This window comes from Beta vulgaris, chromosome 4 (assembly GCF_026745355.1).
Source record: "Beta vulgaris subsp. vulgaris cultivar EL10 chromosome 4, EL10.2, whole genome shotgun sequence".
Lineage (NCBI taxonomy): Eukaryota > Viridiplantae > Streptophyta > Magnoliopsida > Caryophyllales > Amaranthaceae > Beta > Beta vulgaris.
Window position 1 is genome coordinate 57,822,753 of NC_079205.1, and position 15,514 is coordinate 57,838,266.

At 36.7% G+C, this 15,514-nt stretch overlaps 1 protein-coding gene across 5 annotated transcripts; it reads right to left on the reverse strand.

Annotated features, from left to right (window-relative positions):
- Positions 1 to 1,341: 1,341 nt before the first annotated feature.
- LOC104890516 (cyclin-dependent kinase G-2) lies at positions 1,342 to 4,733 on the reverse strand. Of its 5 annotated transcripts, none has more exons than XR_789693.4 (2): positions 4,522 to 4,733; positions 1,342 to 2,267 (listed from the first exon to the last, which is right to left on the reverse strand). XR_789693.4 is itself a non-coding variant. In XM_048643442.2 (2 exons), the coding sequence occupies exons 1-2, from the start codon at positions 4,217 to 4,219 to the stop codon at positions 2,697 to 2,699; spliced, it is 1,416 nt and encodes a 471-aa protein (XP_048499399.1). In that variant the 5' UTR covers positions 4,220 to 4,675; the 3' UTR covers positions 1,342 to 2,696. The 5 variants fall into 5 exon arrangements, 3 of the variants coding, with proteins under 3 accessions (XP_048499399.1, XP_048499398.1, XP_057250412.1); XR_008969123.1 differs by having other exon boundaries at positions 1,342 to 2,711; XM_048643442.2 differs by having other exon boundaries at positions 1,342 to 2,711; positions 2,819 to 4,675.
- Between the last annotated feature and the right edge of the window lie 10,781 nt (positions 4,734 to 15,514).

Genomic DNA, 15,514 nt, shown 5'->3' on the forward strand with positions numbered 1-15,514 from the left:
TTTTCATATAAGATATGGGCTAGGATTCTTCAGTTAATAATTTAAAATGGATCTACCTTGCTAAAATTTGTTGAGCTTTCTCATTCGAATGCATCTATCTTGAATTCTTCTGGATCAAAACCAAACTTCATCACGAAAAAACGTTGAGAAAAGTTTAGATCTAAAGTTTAAGTCGGAGAGACAGACCGTAAACTTACAAGTCTAAGAGTTCTATCATACATTTTTGTATCAGATTATGTCAATACATTTGGTCCACCTCTTCAATTTTGATCCTACTTTCAAATAATATAAATTCTCAATGGATGTGACCCATCAAGATGGAGTATAGGCTTATAGCTAACAAAAGAGCACAAGTTTTTCTTTTTTCTTTTTCAAAACTCGGTGTCCCACAACTCAATGTTTCAATGAGATGCAAAAGGCACTTCACAATTCATATTAAACCAAAAAGTGGAAGGTTTCAAGGCAATTATAGCAGATCTGATAAAGGAGTCTTTATCCAATGTCTCAAAAAAAAAAAAAAAAAGAGCATACATGCATCAAAGAAATCTTTTGCTCGTCTTCTTCTGACTACTGGAGGACAAGCCATCATGCTCAAAATCAAATCGTGTACAATTTGTTTCATGCTAAGATAGAAGAGAACAGTTACGTAAAACAACTACGGATTTTATGCAATCTGCACCGGAGATGTAGCTTCCGGATTCAAGTTCGCCACAAAAGAGCTCGGTTTGGTGAAAGCTGCTTCAAGCAAGTAGTGTCAAGAAAGTGTACACATCACTGCCTGATACTTGATCTCAGAGGAACATAAACACCAACTCAAATGTGAGGTTACAGTTAACACTTGAAAAGGGGTAGGCAATAGTAGCCAGTAGGCTAATAGCAAGCAAACAGTGTTGCAACATTCAAGTAACTGTCAGTATACTCAAATCATCAAATGAGTTGCCATTAGAAAATGCTACCTGATTTCAAACATACCTATAATTGAGATATGCAGCAAAACTGGCAAGTGCCGTTAAGATACTACCCTCCATCGAAAATCATAGTCATGCAACAATTTTAGGATGTCTACAACAGCAATTCACGTTTCCAGGATCTTCAAACATACCTCTCACTTAAGTAGATGAGAAAGGGGAAAGACAAGTGCTCATCGAGATATTTTTTAGTGAAATTTTATTAAGGTTTCCGGACTTCGTGCAATGATTAATTGTTAACCCGAAATTCTTCAGTAGTACACATTTATAACTACATGAATACACAGCCAAAAATGCTTTCTTATGGTCAATCCTGAACTTTTTGGTTATCTTATTCAAAAACCTTATGCATCATAACATAAATCATTCAACATACGTGACGATAAATATTGTATTATCAAAGGTCATACCGAAACCAATAAAAAGCAAACAACATACTGAACTGGAGACACCAAACTGAACTGAACACACCGGATGCAAGTGGTTGACATTTTGAAACAACAAGCTAACTCAGAAAAACAAGTACTACCAAGTAGCAAATATTTCATCTTACAACAATCTAGCTTCTGAACACTTGTACTATCGTTCATCGATGTTCCAGAGTCTACTGTGTACACCAACTGTCTTTCCCTGCTTCAAATCTCTCTACTCCAGATAAAATTCTAACCTTGTCAAAGGTCACCAGAAAATAAAAGGTATATAATTAAACATTAGAAGAAAATCACAAAGGCGAAATCCGGCCAGGCCCAATATAGCTGCAGGGAAAAGAAGCCTAAGCCTTGTAGATTATAAAGATATTGTACTTTGCACGATGGAGTACTATACTTGTTAGTAGTAAGTACACTACATAACAGACAATAATGAACATATATGCAGATATTGAGGCCAAAACTTTAAAGTTTCTATAAAACAGTTCAACGAGTTTGTCAGCAATAAAAACCAACAAAAATAATACAAGAAAGATATCTAACTATTTGTTACAACTTACCACTAGCAAATGTACTACTAGTACTCGTTCTCCATGCACTCATCAATGAGGTAGTCATCCACTAGTTTTTTCATCTCTCATTAAGCTCCAGCAAGCAGACATGACCAAATACAAACATATATGGCACAGCTTAGAGCAGAAGACAGGACCGTACAACTAACTACTACAAGAGAAACAACATACCAGCCCAACTCCACAATAAATGCTGAAAACTTGGCAGTCAAGCCAGGATCTTGACTGAATTCTTGAAAAGTTTCTCCACTAATTGAGACACGGATAAATGGTTTCCAGTATCTTTATAGCAGCAATTTCTTGCAAAAATAAGTGCATATAACATTAAAAATGAGCAAAGATGACTAGAATTTTTTTACCATACTCCATAAGATCACACAGTATGTACATGGAAGTAATGAAATACTATCTAACAAAGTTTCTTAAAACTCCACAGCTTAAGAGTAAATGATGAAGAATATTAAAAGAATCATGAGCCATCAGTTAAGCACAAGAGTGATAGAGGAAGTAATAGAGCCCACAAAAGATACTGCATATTTCACTTCCCATTCACTCAATGTTCTAGATCAGTCCAACTCTGCTGCCATCCTCTGATTGATACTCGTCCATGCGTCGAATCCTAAAAAGCTGCTGGAAATGTAGGCATGAACTCCTTGGAATTAGGAAGAGGAACCTCCTGGAACCAGCGATGGTTCAGGGCCTCTTCCACTGTTATCCTCTTCTCAGGGTCATAATGTAATAGCCTGCTCAACAAGTCAAGCCCCAAGTCAGAAAGTGTTGGAGAGCCTGTAAAAGATGCACGAGGGAACTTGTTGTGTAATAGGTTATATGGTTGGTGTGGAAAGTTGACCTTCTTGGCCAGAGGCAATTGAGAGTAACCTGGCCAGATCTTGTCATTAGGTGTGCCGAGCAATCTAAATATCTTACTAAGCTGCTCAACCTCAGTTTTCCCATCAAATAATGGTTTATTGGTCAGTAGTTCAGCCATTATGCAGCCCACCGACCACATATCCAAAGCTGTTGAGTACTCTTTGGCTCCAAGCAGAAGCTCAGGAGCTCTGTACCAAAGAGTAACCACCAGAGCAGTATATGGTTTCAATGGGCTACCATAATGGCGTGCCATCCCCAGATCACATATTTTCAGCTCACCCGTGTTATTAAGCAAAAGATTTGATGTCTTCAAATCTCTATGAAGCACCCAATTATCATGAAGATATTTAACACCCTCCAAAAGCTGAAGCATCAAGCACTTCACTTCACTCTGTCTAAAAGGCTGCTTCCTTACCTTCATCAGTGCCTTAATATCATGTTCCACATATTCCATTACCATATAAACATTATCAAAGCCTTCAACACTATCATCCACTACTACTTCTCGAGCATTCACAATTGAAGGGTGGTTCAAAGAAAGAAGGGTATTAATTTCCCTCAAATAGCACACAGGAAAACCCTCTCGTTCATTACCCATCTTCATTTTCTTAATTGCAACAATCTCTCCACTCTTCTTGTCTCTTGCTTTGTATACGATACCATAACTGCCCTCATTAATTTTGCCAAGAATCTCATACTCGAGCACACTTCTACAACCCTGTGGCATATTTCTCAATCCTCCCCTGGAAACACCACCCTTAGTGTCTTCATCAGAATCAAAACCTGATTCTCTGGCAGCACAATTCTCCAAGTTGTTTAACCAACTTTGATCTTCACTACCAATCCTCATCAAACTATCACCATCAGAACCAGACAACACATTCCCAGCACCATCCGAGTCCCCCTTTTGCGTAACCCCACTCTCAGGACTCGATCTTCCCTTCACTTCCTCTCCATCCCAACCACACTCTTCTAGATCATTATTGCAAGCCCAACGAGATGTCAAAATGTTCGGTGCACAACTAAGATCCTCTTCATCAATCTGACCAGGCTCCCAATCATCATCTATGTTCTTCTCTCGATTGACAAAAGAGATACTGGTGTCCTCCACATCCCACACAACAGGAGAGAACTTCCGCCTCTTTTGTGGAGGCGAAAACACAATCCCGTCTTCCATAGCTTCCTTACCCTTTACTTTAAAATCGCCGTCAAACACACCCTTCTCTCCACCATGCTCCAAACAACCCAATTTACTTTTAGACCTAATTTCAACCCCATAATCAAGCTCACGACAACCAAAACCTTCACAACGATTACGAACTCCCCTCGAATCACGAGAGTGAGCTTCATTCCTCAACACACTAACTTTTCCCGACGCCATAATAACAACACCAACAACCACAAACAACAATCCTCTCAATTACGAGGAAACGAAAACTAAAACACGAGAAAGAGGGGAAAAAAAAAAGAGTCTAATTCTCAAAAATACCAGTATTGATCTTTTTTCCTTTTTAATACAATAAAAGTTAAATAGCCACAAACAATTGATAAACTGAAACAAAAATCAGAGGTACAAGAATAGATTCAATAACAAAACCCTAGAAAAAGCGCAACCTTTACTCAATCACTCTTTTGTTGAATATGAAGCGATATTATGAATCAAAAGGTAATCAAGAATCTTACCTACAGGAAATTAGGGTTCGGCAATTGAGAAATCGCAGAAGCCACCAGAATTGAATTTTGGATTTCGTTGACCAGATGAGGGGGAGAGAAGAGAGAGAGAGAGAGAGAAAGTTGATGTCGTCGAGACAAAAGAGACGCGGAGAGTTGATGGATCATGGATGTACTTATTTATTGACCCTTGAGTCGGCCCACACGCGTTGTAAACGTTTTTTTTTTTTTAATAATAAGGTAAAAAGAAGGCATCCTAATCGGATTGGAATATTGTACAGATCAACCTGATCCGGTTTGCAGGCAAAATTCCTTGGGAGTAGCGGGAGTGGTAGGAGGAAATTTCCATCCCTAAAGTGCTTCTAGTGCGGTTTGATCTCATAACCCTAAAGTTATGAGATACAAACCAAACCACTAGACCAAGTACTATTTTTTTTTTTTTGCAATTAGGCTCCGTTTGGTAGGGCGTAAAACGTTTTCCTGAAAAATTGTTTTCCTCTATTTTCAGTTTTACATTGTTTGGTTGGCAAAGGAGTGTAAAACCATTTTATCTTAGAGTAAAATTATACTCCCAATGATGGAAAACCATTTTCCCTTCCAAATAAAGGAAAAATTGTTTTCCTTATCTCTCTTATTGTCTTACACACTCCTTTCATTACCTCCTTACTTTCCCTTTCATATTTCTTTCATTTTCATTATTTTTCTTACATGGAACCAAACAACGGAAAACTAATTTTGGAATTGTGTTTTCCATTGTAAATTATTTTCCATAAAAATCATCTTACACTGAAAATGTTTTACGTCCTACCAAACGGAGCCTTAGTGTTTTAAAGAAAAACCTTAGTATTTATTTTAAAATTTCAACTTTTGTCATTTGGATCCTAGACACTAGACCCAAACCTTAGGCCCTAGAGATCATAAGCGCTGTCGAACATCAAAAAATATAATAAAGTTAGACCTTGTATCGGGACTCTAAACCATGCAAACTCTTTGGGTCTAGTTCCAGCTTTTCTATACCCTTAGGACTTAAGATCCAGGTTCGGTCTAGGTCCAACAAAAAAATAAGGTTCGGGTTTTCTACTCACAAGTACAAGTAGATAGTGGGTTCGAACTTGTGAACTCAAAGTCACAAGGTGAGATCCCCACCACCTCCACTAAGCAAGTTTGGTTATATCTCTATTAAATATGCAGCTTAATGGTTACTACATGTATTCCTAAATAATAGTTTCAATTACACTTTTCACATATGTCGATGCAATACTTTGTGCTTTTATATCTCTAATTTTGTATTTGTAAAAAGTAGAAAAGTTGATATTATAAAAGTACATATCGAGACTGTAACACCCCATCAACTCTCTATTTTCCAAAATACTTTTTCAATATAAAACTTAGAGAATTATCAAAGCATTATCTCCCTGTGATGACGTATCGGCTTATTCAGAATTTTGCAGCGAAAATAATAATAAATAAACTTTTAAAATAAATCTTAGTCAACCTCAAATGTAAAAGTCAACATAATAGTCAAAGTCAACTATAAAATAATAAAAAGTCAACTATAAAATAATAAAAAGTCAACAAAAGGTCTCCAATCTCCGAACTCATGATGCATCAACTTCAAACTTATAAACGACGATGCTCTATTGATCCTGAGAGACTGCTCACCAATTGAGTCATCACGGGATCAATAAGACATAGCCATGATTAATACATACACACAAAGCACGTAATCAGCAAAGTTGAGTACTACATAGTAAATAAATAGTAAACCTAACATGATACTAATAACAGTTTTTTCACCGAATACCCCCAAGTTTTCAAAAAAAATCACCTGATATCCCCCAAGTTTTTAAAAATACACGGGGTACCCTAAGTTTCAAACTAATACACTCAAATATCCTTAATGACTAACGACGTCAATCATCATTAGTCTTAACCCTAATTAACCGTTAGTCTTAACCCTAAACCCTAAAATCTAACTCCTAATTAAACCCTAACCTTTAACTTCTAACCCTAACCCTAACCCTAACGCTAACCCCTTTCCCCCACCCTCCCACTACCCCCTAGCAACCCCCCACCCCAGCAGGCCCCCTCCCACCACCATTTGGCAGCCCCCACACTAGCATTCCCGCCCCTCCACCTTGTCGAATTACCCACCCTTCCCTACCCCTAACGAATTTCACACCTCCTCTTCCACCACCGAAGAATTTCGCAACCCCCTCCCCCATCTTCGACGAATTTCGCACCCCTCCCCACCCCCCGTCGAATTCCCTCTACTATGCTCTACTCTAGTTCGACGGCGAAGGCGAGAAGGGTGACTGGAGCGCGCGCTGCAGCGAGAAGCTCGTCGGCAACTGGGTTGTTCTAGGCTCGCGAGGGGAGGTGGGGTTTTGGGCTCGCGATGACAGATGAGGGAGAGGGTGGGAGCGGGAGCTGTGGGGGTGGGGTGGGGTGTTGGGTGGTGGAATGGTGGGGGAAAAGGTGGGGGAAAGGTGGTGGGAGGATTAGGGTTTAGGGTTAGGGTTAGAGGTAGGGGATATGATTAAGGTTAGTATTAGGGGGATAATTAGGATTTAAAATAGAAAATTAGAGTTAATGACTAACGATGGTTAACTCCATTAGTCATTAAAGGTATCTGAGTCTATTAGTTTGAAACTTAGGGGTACCCCGTATATTTTGAAAATTTGGGGGGTACCAGGTAAATCTTTTGAAAACTCAGGGGTATCAAGTGAAAAAACCGTATTAATAAATACTTCCTCCGTATAGAAATAGTTGCACCATTTGCATAGTGTTTACTATTCATATCTTACACTTTGATTATCTTTGGTGATTTATATTTTAGGAAAAACATAGTCATATGAGATCTTGTTAGATTCGTCTCAATGTATATTTTTATATTAGCCTTTTATAATTTTTACTCATTGATAATTGAAGATATTAACGTTTGAAACCATGCATCGACAAGCGTGAAAATATGAAACGGTGCAACTATTTCTAAACGGGGGAAGTATTAAACATGGATAAATAATAATAATGTCGCATACTACTTTTACTGAACTAAACTCCACAACTAATAATTTGATTAATTTAGATGGAATAGTCCATTGAACGAGTTGTCTAAACCAAAACCAATCTTCAATCTAGAAGATAAAGTTTGGACGCGACTCCATACTCCCCTAATCTATGATATCGAGAAACCCTTAAAATAAAAATAGGACACGGTGACCAATCATGTCCCAAGAAAAATCACGGGATACTACCATGTACTCCAACTCATATTTGTCCAATACTTCAGACATGCACAAGTCTAAAGTTATTATTATTCACGTTTCACTTTACATGATTAATAGTTTATTCACTTATTACTCGCAAGTAGGACAAATAATATAATAATCAAAGAAACATAAACTTCCATTTTTATCTTCGGATTAGATAAGGTGATCAACAACTTAACAACCCAAGATTAATTCCAACTTTAAATTCATAACTTTTATTTATTTGTTAAACCAAGTCAACAACAACCAACATTTCATATGTATAATAATCAACTTACTAAATAAGGTCATAGATCCTCATAAAGTAATTAAATAATTCAAAGATAACAACATGATTTAATCATGATCCAAAAGCAACATAAATATTAATCCCTCGTGTGGATTACTAAAATAAAGTTACCGAAACCCATATACTTGCATCAACATTCTATACAAACATAATATCATTATCATAGTCAGCATGCTTCACACAACGGCATAGAACATGCAAATCCAATTGAATATAAAATCACATATGAACTAAAATTAATTTCCTATACATGATATTATATAAGTTCCATCATTAGAACATGATAGTAATCCAACCAACACATATATATGTACGTAGCTTGTGTAGAAAAAACGAGAGGTCACTTTCACAAGCTTGAAAGTCGCCTAAACAGAATCCTCCGCCTAAAATAACCAATATAACCACAAATAAATTTTCAGCAATATTAAATACTTTAAACCCCCTTTAAAAGTGTTTAAAAACCTTTCCCATCACTAAAATTTAATTATTAAAGCCTCCTAGTATAGTACTGCTATACTACTACTAACCGTTAAAATCCTTAAAAACTCATACTTTGATCATAAAAACTCCATCATAAGCATCTTTTACAAAATTCCCAGCAACTTATAATATAATAAAATTCTTTTAAAACATACTTAAATATAATTAAAATCATAAGAATATTCAATTTCATAAACTATAATATACTACTATGATTTTCCAACTCATAAAATCCTAAAAATCCATGCTTTGATACCTAAAATTTCAATTCAAACATAATAAATAAATCTGAAATTTAAATCCTTCATTATATAAACTACATAATCTTAGATTTATATTTAAATCATCAAATTATAACTTTAAACATAAACATAATAAAATAATTATTAAAAACATAAACTTTGCATTGAAAATAACTTGAGAAGGAAGAAATAACCAAAGCAAAGGACCGGAGGACGGGACGCCGGTGGGAAAGAGTCGGCGGTCGGTTGGCCGTGACCCACGAAGAGGATGAGAAGAAAAGATAAGAAAGAGAGAAGAAGAAAGGAGGAGCCGAAAATAGGGGGAAAGGAAAAGAGAGAAAATAAATGTTTGGGGAAATATTCTTTTTTCGGTTATTTCACCAAATACCCCCGACAAATCGCGAAATTCACAATATACCCTCAATGTTTCAACAATTCACCATATACCCCTGACTTTTCATTTTTGTGCACCAAATACCCTTTTTTTAACTGTCGTCAACTCAACGTTACCTTTATTTACCATTTTGCCACAATTAACTCCTAACCCTAAAATCTAAACCTAATTCCTAACCCTAATATAAATATTAACCCTAAACCTTAACCCTAAGCCCAGCCCAGCCACCTCCCCCTCCACCATCCCCCCACCCCTCCCCCAACCCTCCCTCTGCCGCAACCCCACCCCTTCCCCCGCCGTAGCCCCAACCCCTCCCTCTCCCTCTGTCGCAACTCCTACCCCCTCCCCCTCCCTCTGCCGCAACCCCCACCCCCCTTCCCTCTGCCGCAACCCCCACCCCTCCCCCTCCCTCTGCTGCAACCCCACCCCTCCCCCCCCCCCGCAGCCCCGCGAAGCTCACAACACACTCCCCTCTAAAACTCCCGAAGACCAACGGCAGCAGCGTGGAGCAACCTGGCGACGAGATGACCAAAACAGGAGCAGCAATCCGGTAGCGCTACGATGGCTAAAACAGCAGTAGTAATCAGGTGGCGCCGAATTTAGCCGTTAATGTTGTTTCACCTTTAGGAACCTAAAATCGACGGGGAAGGGGTGAGGGGAGGTTGGCGGTGAACGGATGCACAGGGGGTGGGGAGGCCCACGCGCGGCGGTGAGGGGTAGGGGTTGGGAAATCGGCGGGGAAGGGGTGAGGGGAGGCCGACAGTGGGACGCGCAAGGGGTGGGGGAGGCTGGTGGTGGGGGAGATCGGCGGTGGGGGAAGGGCGGGGGAGGGTGGGGTGGAGGGGGGGCTGCTAGAGGTAGAGTTAGGGTAAGGGGAAGGGTTTAGGGTTAGGGTTAGATTTGGGTTAGTGTTAGGTTAGATTAGGGTTAGGGTTTAATGATGACAAAATCGTAAATAAAGCTAACGGTGAGTTAACGGCAGTTAAAAAAAGGGTATTTGGTGCACAAAAATGAAAAGTCGGGGGTATATGGTGAATTGTTGAAACATTGAGGGTATATTGTGAATTTATTGATTTGTCAGGGGTATTTGGTGAAAAAACCCTTCTTTTTTGGGTGGGTGGGTGGGTGGGTGGGGGTTTGTACAGTTTCCCACTTTTGGCCTTAGAAAAAGGTGTTTGGGCAAAAATAATACTTAATGGTTGGTGATTTGAGTAGTTGAGTTCCTCTAACCCAATTTAAAATCCCTTTTGTTAAACCAAAATGTATTTGAGCTATTTAAATATATTTCAAAGTATGACTAAATAAAATGTTTGACTTTTTAAAATTATTAAATAATTCCTTTTGATTTTCAAATAGTCATCCTTTTAAGAAATAAATCATTTAAATACTAAAATATATATACATATACAATAAAATCAATATATATATATAAAAGAGGAACTTTTCGGGAGCATAGAGCGCGCCACCTAGGATTGCCACGTCATCTTATTAATTTAGAGATAATAAAATTTAGAGTTTGAGAGATAATAAAATTTATTTTGAGAGATAAGAGTTTATTCACTCTACGGCTATGACAAAAACCAAAAAAATTTATCTTTTAGAGATCTATTATAACTAGGAATTTTTTTATACGTACTACTATATTGTATATTCACTCTACGGCTATTATTCACATATAAAATCACAAAATAAAATAAAAAAACTTGATTCTTGAGATTTGCCTAAACTATACGATAACATCTAATGAACTACTGCAAATCTACTAAAGTAGCCAACATTTTCAATGACACCTTCTATGCATTTGTGGCCACTCAATATCTACTTTATTTTATTTTTAAACTTTTATTATAGTGATATACTGATATGTTAGTTGACAATACCGGTCAACATGCCTTCACTTATTAGAGATAGACACAACCATTGCAATACTAACTTTATATCAACTTTTTATAAACTTTATTAATATATAATTAAAAATATTAAAGATAATATAAATAAGGGTATAATGACAAATATTTTATCAATTCTTTTTCTACTACAATAATGGGTTCGGGCATGATTTTTAAGAAAATGAAAAAAATGTGTAGTTTATCATAGAGGTGCTCCTTTAATTAACAAGTGTAGGGGATAAGTAAATCCTTAATAAAGTAAGCGCAACTTTATGATGCAATTTGATGAATAATTAATGATGATTTTATTAACCTAAAGTAAAGGTAATATTGACAATTATAGTTTTTTTTTAACTAAAAGTTGATTGGTCCACATAGATAATTAACAGATGAAGTATGTAAATAAAACCGTGTTGAAAAATCTCACTTTGCAGTAACACAAAATCAATAATGTTAACAAAAAATATATATAAAAAACAACCCGTGCAACGCACGGGCTTCAAAACTAGTATATTTATAAAGTTCATAAAATTAAGGGGGGGGGGGATACATAGACAAATCAAACAAGAACCCACATAACTATATTTTCTCTTACCCATAAATCACAAATGATAGTCGAATTGAAATTTTGAATAGTGTCAAAAGTTAAAGTGTAACAATTATTTAGGAACGAATGTAGTATATAAGAAGGTAAAAATGGAAATATTCAGCAATAACTAATTAGTATTCATATCCATCGATGCGTGAACATCTTGATATTGCACAAATAGCCAAATAATGCATTTTTAAGTATTTAAATAATTTTTTCAATCCATTAAGGGATAAGGCTGACACATATACTAATTTTAACTTGCCAAAACTTTTTTTCAACCAATTGAAGTGAACTAATATTTTAACTATTTATTACTCCCCTCCATGTTATCATAACCAGGATCATACTTTGGATCGTTGGCATAAGTAGGATCGTATAGACATAAGCAAATCGTGCGATTATGTGAAATTGATATAATCATCCAATTTTTTTGATATTTAACGTTTAGATCGATAATATACTATATTTTTTCATTGAAAATGATTGAATTTATCTATCTCCATGTCTATAGCATACCCTAATAAGTAACCAGTCAATTTGACCATCCAAAAACAATATGGAAGTAGCCTAGAGCAACTATGGTTCTTTATTATTCAACCCCAACTATAGACACCCTAATTAGTGGTCACTTCAATTAATACTACAATTTCATGTCAGCTTTACAGCGTGAGCCATGTATGAGGCAACTAAAGCCATTCGGTTTGCACTTTGTTATACTTAGTGGTTCACTAATTGATTATTCATTGGGTCTTGTGGTATTGCTCAAGATCTGTCGTTGATTTTCTGTTTTATTTTTCATGCTTGAATTGTTCTTCAACACTTCCAAGCTTGCGGGGGTAATCAGAGGACAGATAGTTGTTGCATATGTGACTTTATTGGGTTGGTTATGCTGGTATGGTTCAAATCAACACCATCATCAGTAGTTGCAAATAATTTTGGGAATATTTTGACTTACGAAAGTGTAGGTGTTGTTGTGGTGGTTATGGAGTAATTAAAGTGATGAATTTAGTGCATTGTCCATGCAAGTTTTATGTCTTGGTTATGGTACCTGCTACTGTGGTGTAACCATCAACAAAATTAGTCGTCACTTCTTGAACCAACTTACAATAATCTTGGGCTCTTTATTAAACATGTACGTACTTCTACCAGAAATTGTATCTTGTGTAGGTTTCTTCTCATGAGGAACATTCCGGCTTTCTTTTTACCATTTGAGAATATTGGTACCTGCATTTTTCAGCTATTTCTCGGTAGCATGATGCTTTATTCACGACACTATAAGAGCAACAATTCACTCCTGTTCAAATTAGAAACATTTTTTCAACCATTTTTCCGTTTAAGGGGATGTTATGGCTTATATAATTTACTTGGGTTATTAATTAGTTGTTAAGGTATTGGAGTTTAGGTTGTTATAATTAGTTGTTAAGCACTAGTTTGCTCGAATTAGAATTGTAGTTACTTAAAGTATAAAATCCGTTCTCTCTCTCTTCTCCTTCCTCTCTTATGGTCTACTATTCTTCTTCCAAAGTTCATCAATGACTTCTTCATATACTTTCTATTTTCTTCCTCCGTAAACACGAAATTTAAGATATAATATTTTGTTATTAAAGATGTAAGGGTAATTAACAAATACAAATTAATCTGAATACAGGTCTATACAAGTTAACAATTTGATTAACATAAGACTCATAACTAAACTAATTAAAGCACTTAATGCACGCCTAACCAAGAAAACAAATTAGAATTTTAATCTTCGACCCCAATATGCGGGCATGTTACAGTCTTAATCCAACCATAACAATCAAATATAAACACTAAACTCCCAAGTCATTAGGGAACTAATTGTATGCTAATCCCAATTACTCTTGAACAAACTCGTACATCACGAAATAAAATTTGAAGATAATTAACTCCTAAGTGCTTAAACGACGTAAAATCTATTCCAAGTGAAAAAATTCTTGTAAGCAAAAACTAGGCTATCAAGACTCCACTTATATTAGGACTCTCCTAAAAATCTAGCCACATCCCAAAGACTCGAATATAGATGAATTTGTAAGCAAAAACTAGGCTATCAAGACTCCACTTATATTAGGATTCTCCTCAAAATCTAGCCACCTTCAGAGACTTGAACAGATATGAATCCATGCTTGATCCACATAAGTTTTAATAACCCAACATGACTGAATGACTTAAAAAAAGCACCTTTTGTTGTGTTGCAAATGAGTTTTTTCCCACTAGTGATTTAGAGCAGCTCCAACAGTAGTTATTAGGTCCCCGCTTGCAATTTTCCAATAGTTGGAGCTAGTAGCTTTGTTGTTGGAGGGAAAGCAAACTTGTTGCTTTGGGAAGCCAAGTAGCTCCACAAAGCTACTTGCTTTTTCAATTTCTTTTGTGGGCTCCACTTCCACTTTTCTTTTTCACATTTTAGTTTGGGACCTACAAAAACTACGAGTGGTTGTAGTTTTTCAATGGGAGAGGTTATAGCTTGGGAATATTGTAGTTTGGAAATATGATGTGGCACACAAAGCTACAAGTGGTTGTAGCTTGCCACTATAGTTGCTCTTAGGCTGATCCACGATATCCTTTCTTAGTACTGCTAATTTACCTATAATGTTACTTTTTGGCGCATGATTTAAGGGGGTTGGGAAAGTGGAAAGAAAAACTGGATAGTGCGGAAGAGCCTAACATTAAAGATGAGTTGAGAGAAAATATTTGTTAAAAGCAGAGCTGATCACAAAAGCCCAACCCGCGGGCCCGACCCGGATTTTGGACGGGGTTGGACAGATAATTTTGGCCTGTCCAATTTTTTTTGGCTTTGGGACGGGCTTTGGGCAAGCAAAAGTTGACTTTTTAGTCTATTTTTTTTGGCGCGATTTCGATTTTGGCCCGAAAAGCATGCCTTTTGTTGGCACGAAACAACGGGCTTTGGACACAAAATTTTGGCCCGGTTGAGCTCGACCAATGGACAATTTTTTAAGGCTTGACCACTCTAAACCCGGCTCGGCCCAAACCCGACTAGGTCTGACCTACATCCGGCTCAACCCGGCTTATGATCACCTCTAGTTAAGAGTAAGTATGTAGCATGTAATTTGGAACACTTATAAAAGAAATATGTGCTAGAAAGTATAACTGGAAAACAAGCTAAGGTATATCCCGTATTCACATTTCAAAATGTTCATTAGCTCCAACCATAACTTCATAGACCTAGATGATGTGAAAAAAAAAGTTTAAAGTATGTTTTTGCATTCATGTTTAACCCTAATTTAAGAGGTACAATAACTAAGTTGCGGTGTCAGTTTAGTCCACTTACTAAGGGTTTATTAATCTCACCTTGATAGCGTAACAGAAAACATAAGTTCAAACAAGTTGAAATATATTCTAACAGTTTCATATAAGCTCAATAAATTTCGATAAATTAAAGTAAAAATTTATCAAAGTCATAGTAAAAATTTATCAAATCGAGTTAAAGTCAAGTTATCAAGCTGTTTTTATTAACAAGTACACCTGGTTATTGGACAAGCCGTATCAGAGTCGGAAGCGAGTCGGGTCATAAGAGGGTCCCCTCACAAAGGGTTGGTAGCGGGGCCAATTGGGTAGTGGGTCGATAGCGGGTCGATAATGGGCGAGTCGACAAACTAGCAAGAAAAACAAGGAACAAAGAGAACCAAAAGTGAGTTTAAATGAATGTGAATCCAAATATGTAATTGTATTTTCAAAAAATCTATTTTATTTTTCAAAATTATTGGGTTTCTTTACTGGTCCTATAATGACCATGTCTAATAGTGACCCTATTCAATAAAGCTATATCTAATAAAAGCCTTATAAATTTAATTCTAACCCTTTATTCATT

Excerpts from the sequence above, each read along its gene's own strand:
- LOC104890516 (XM_048643441.2), bottom strand. The coding sequence starts at position 4,219 with ATGGCGTCGGGAAAAGTTAGTGTGTTGAGGAATGAAGCTCACTCTCGT.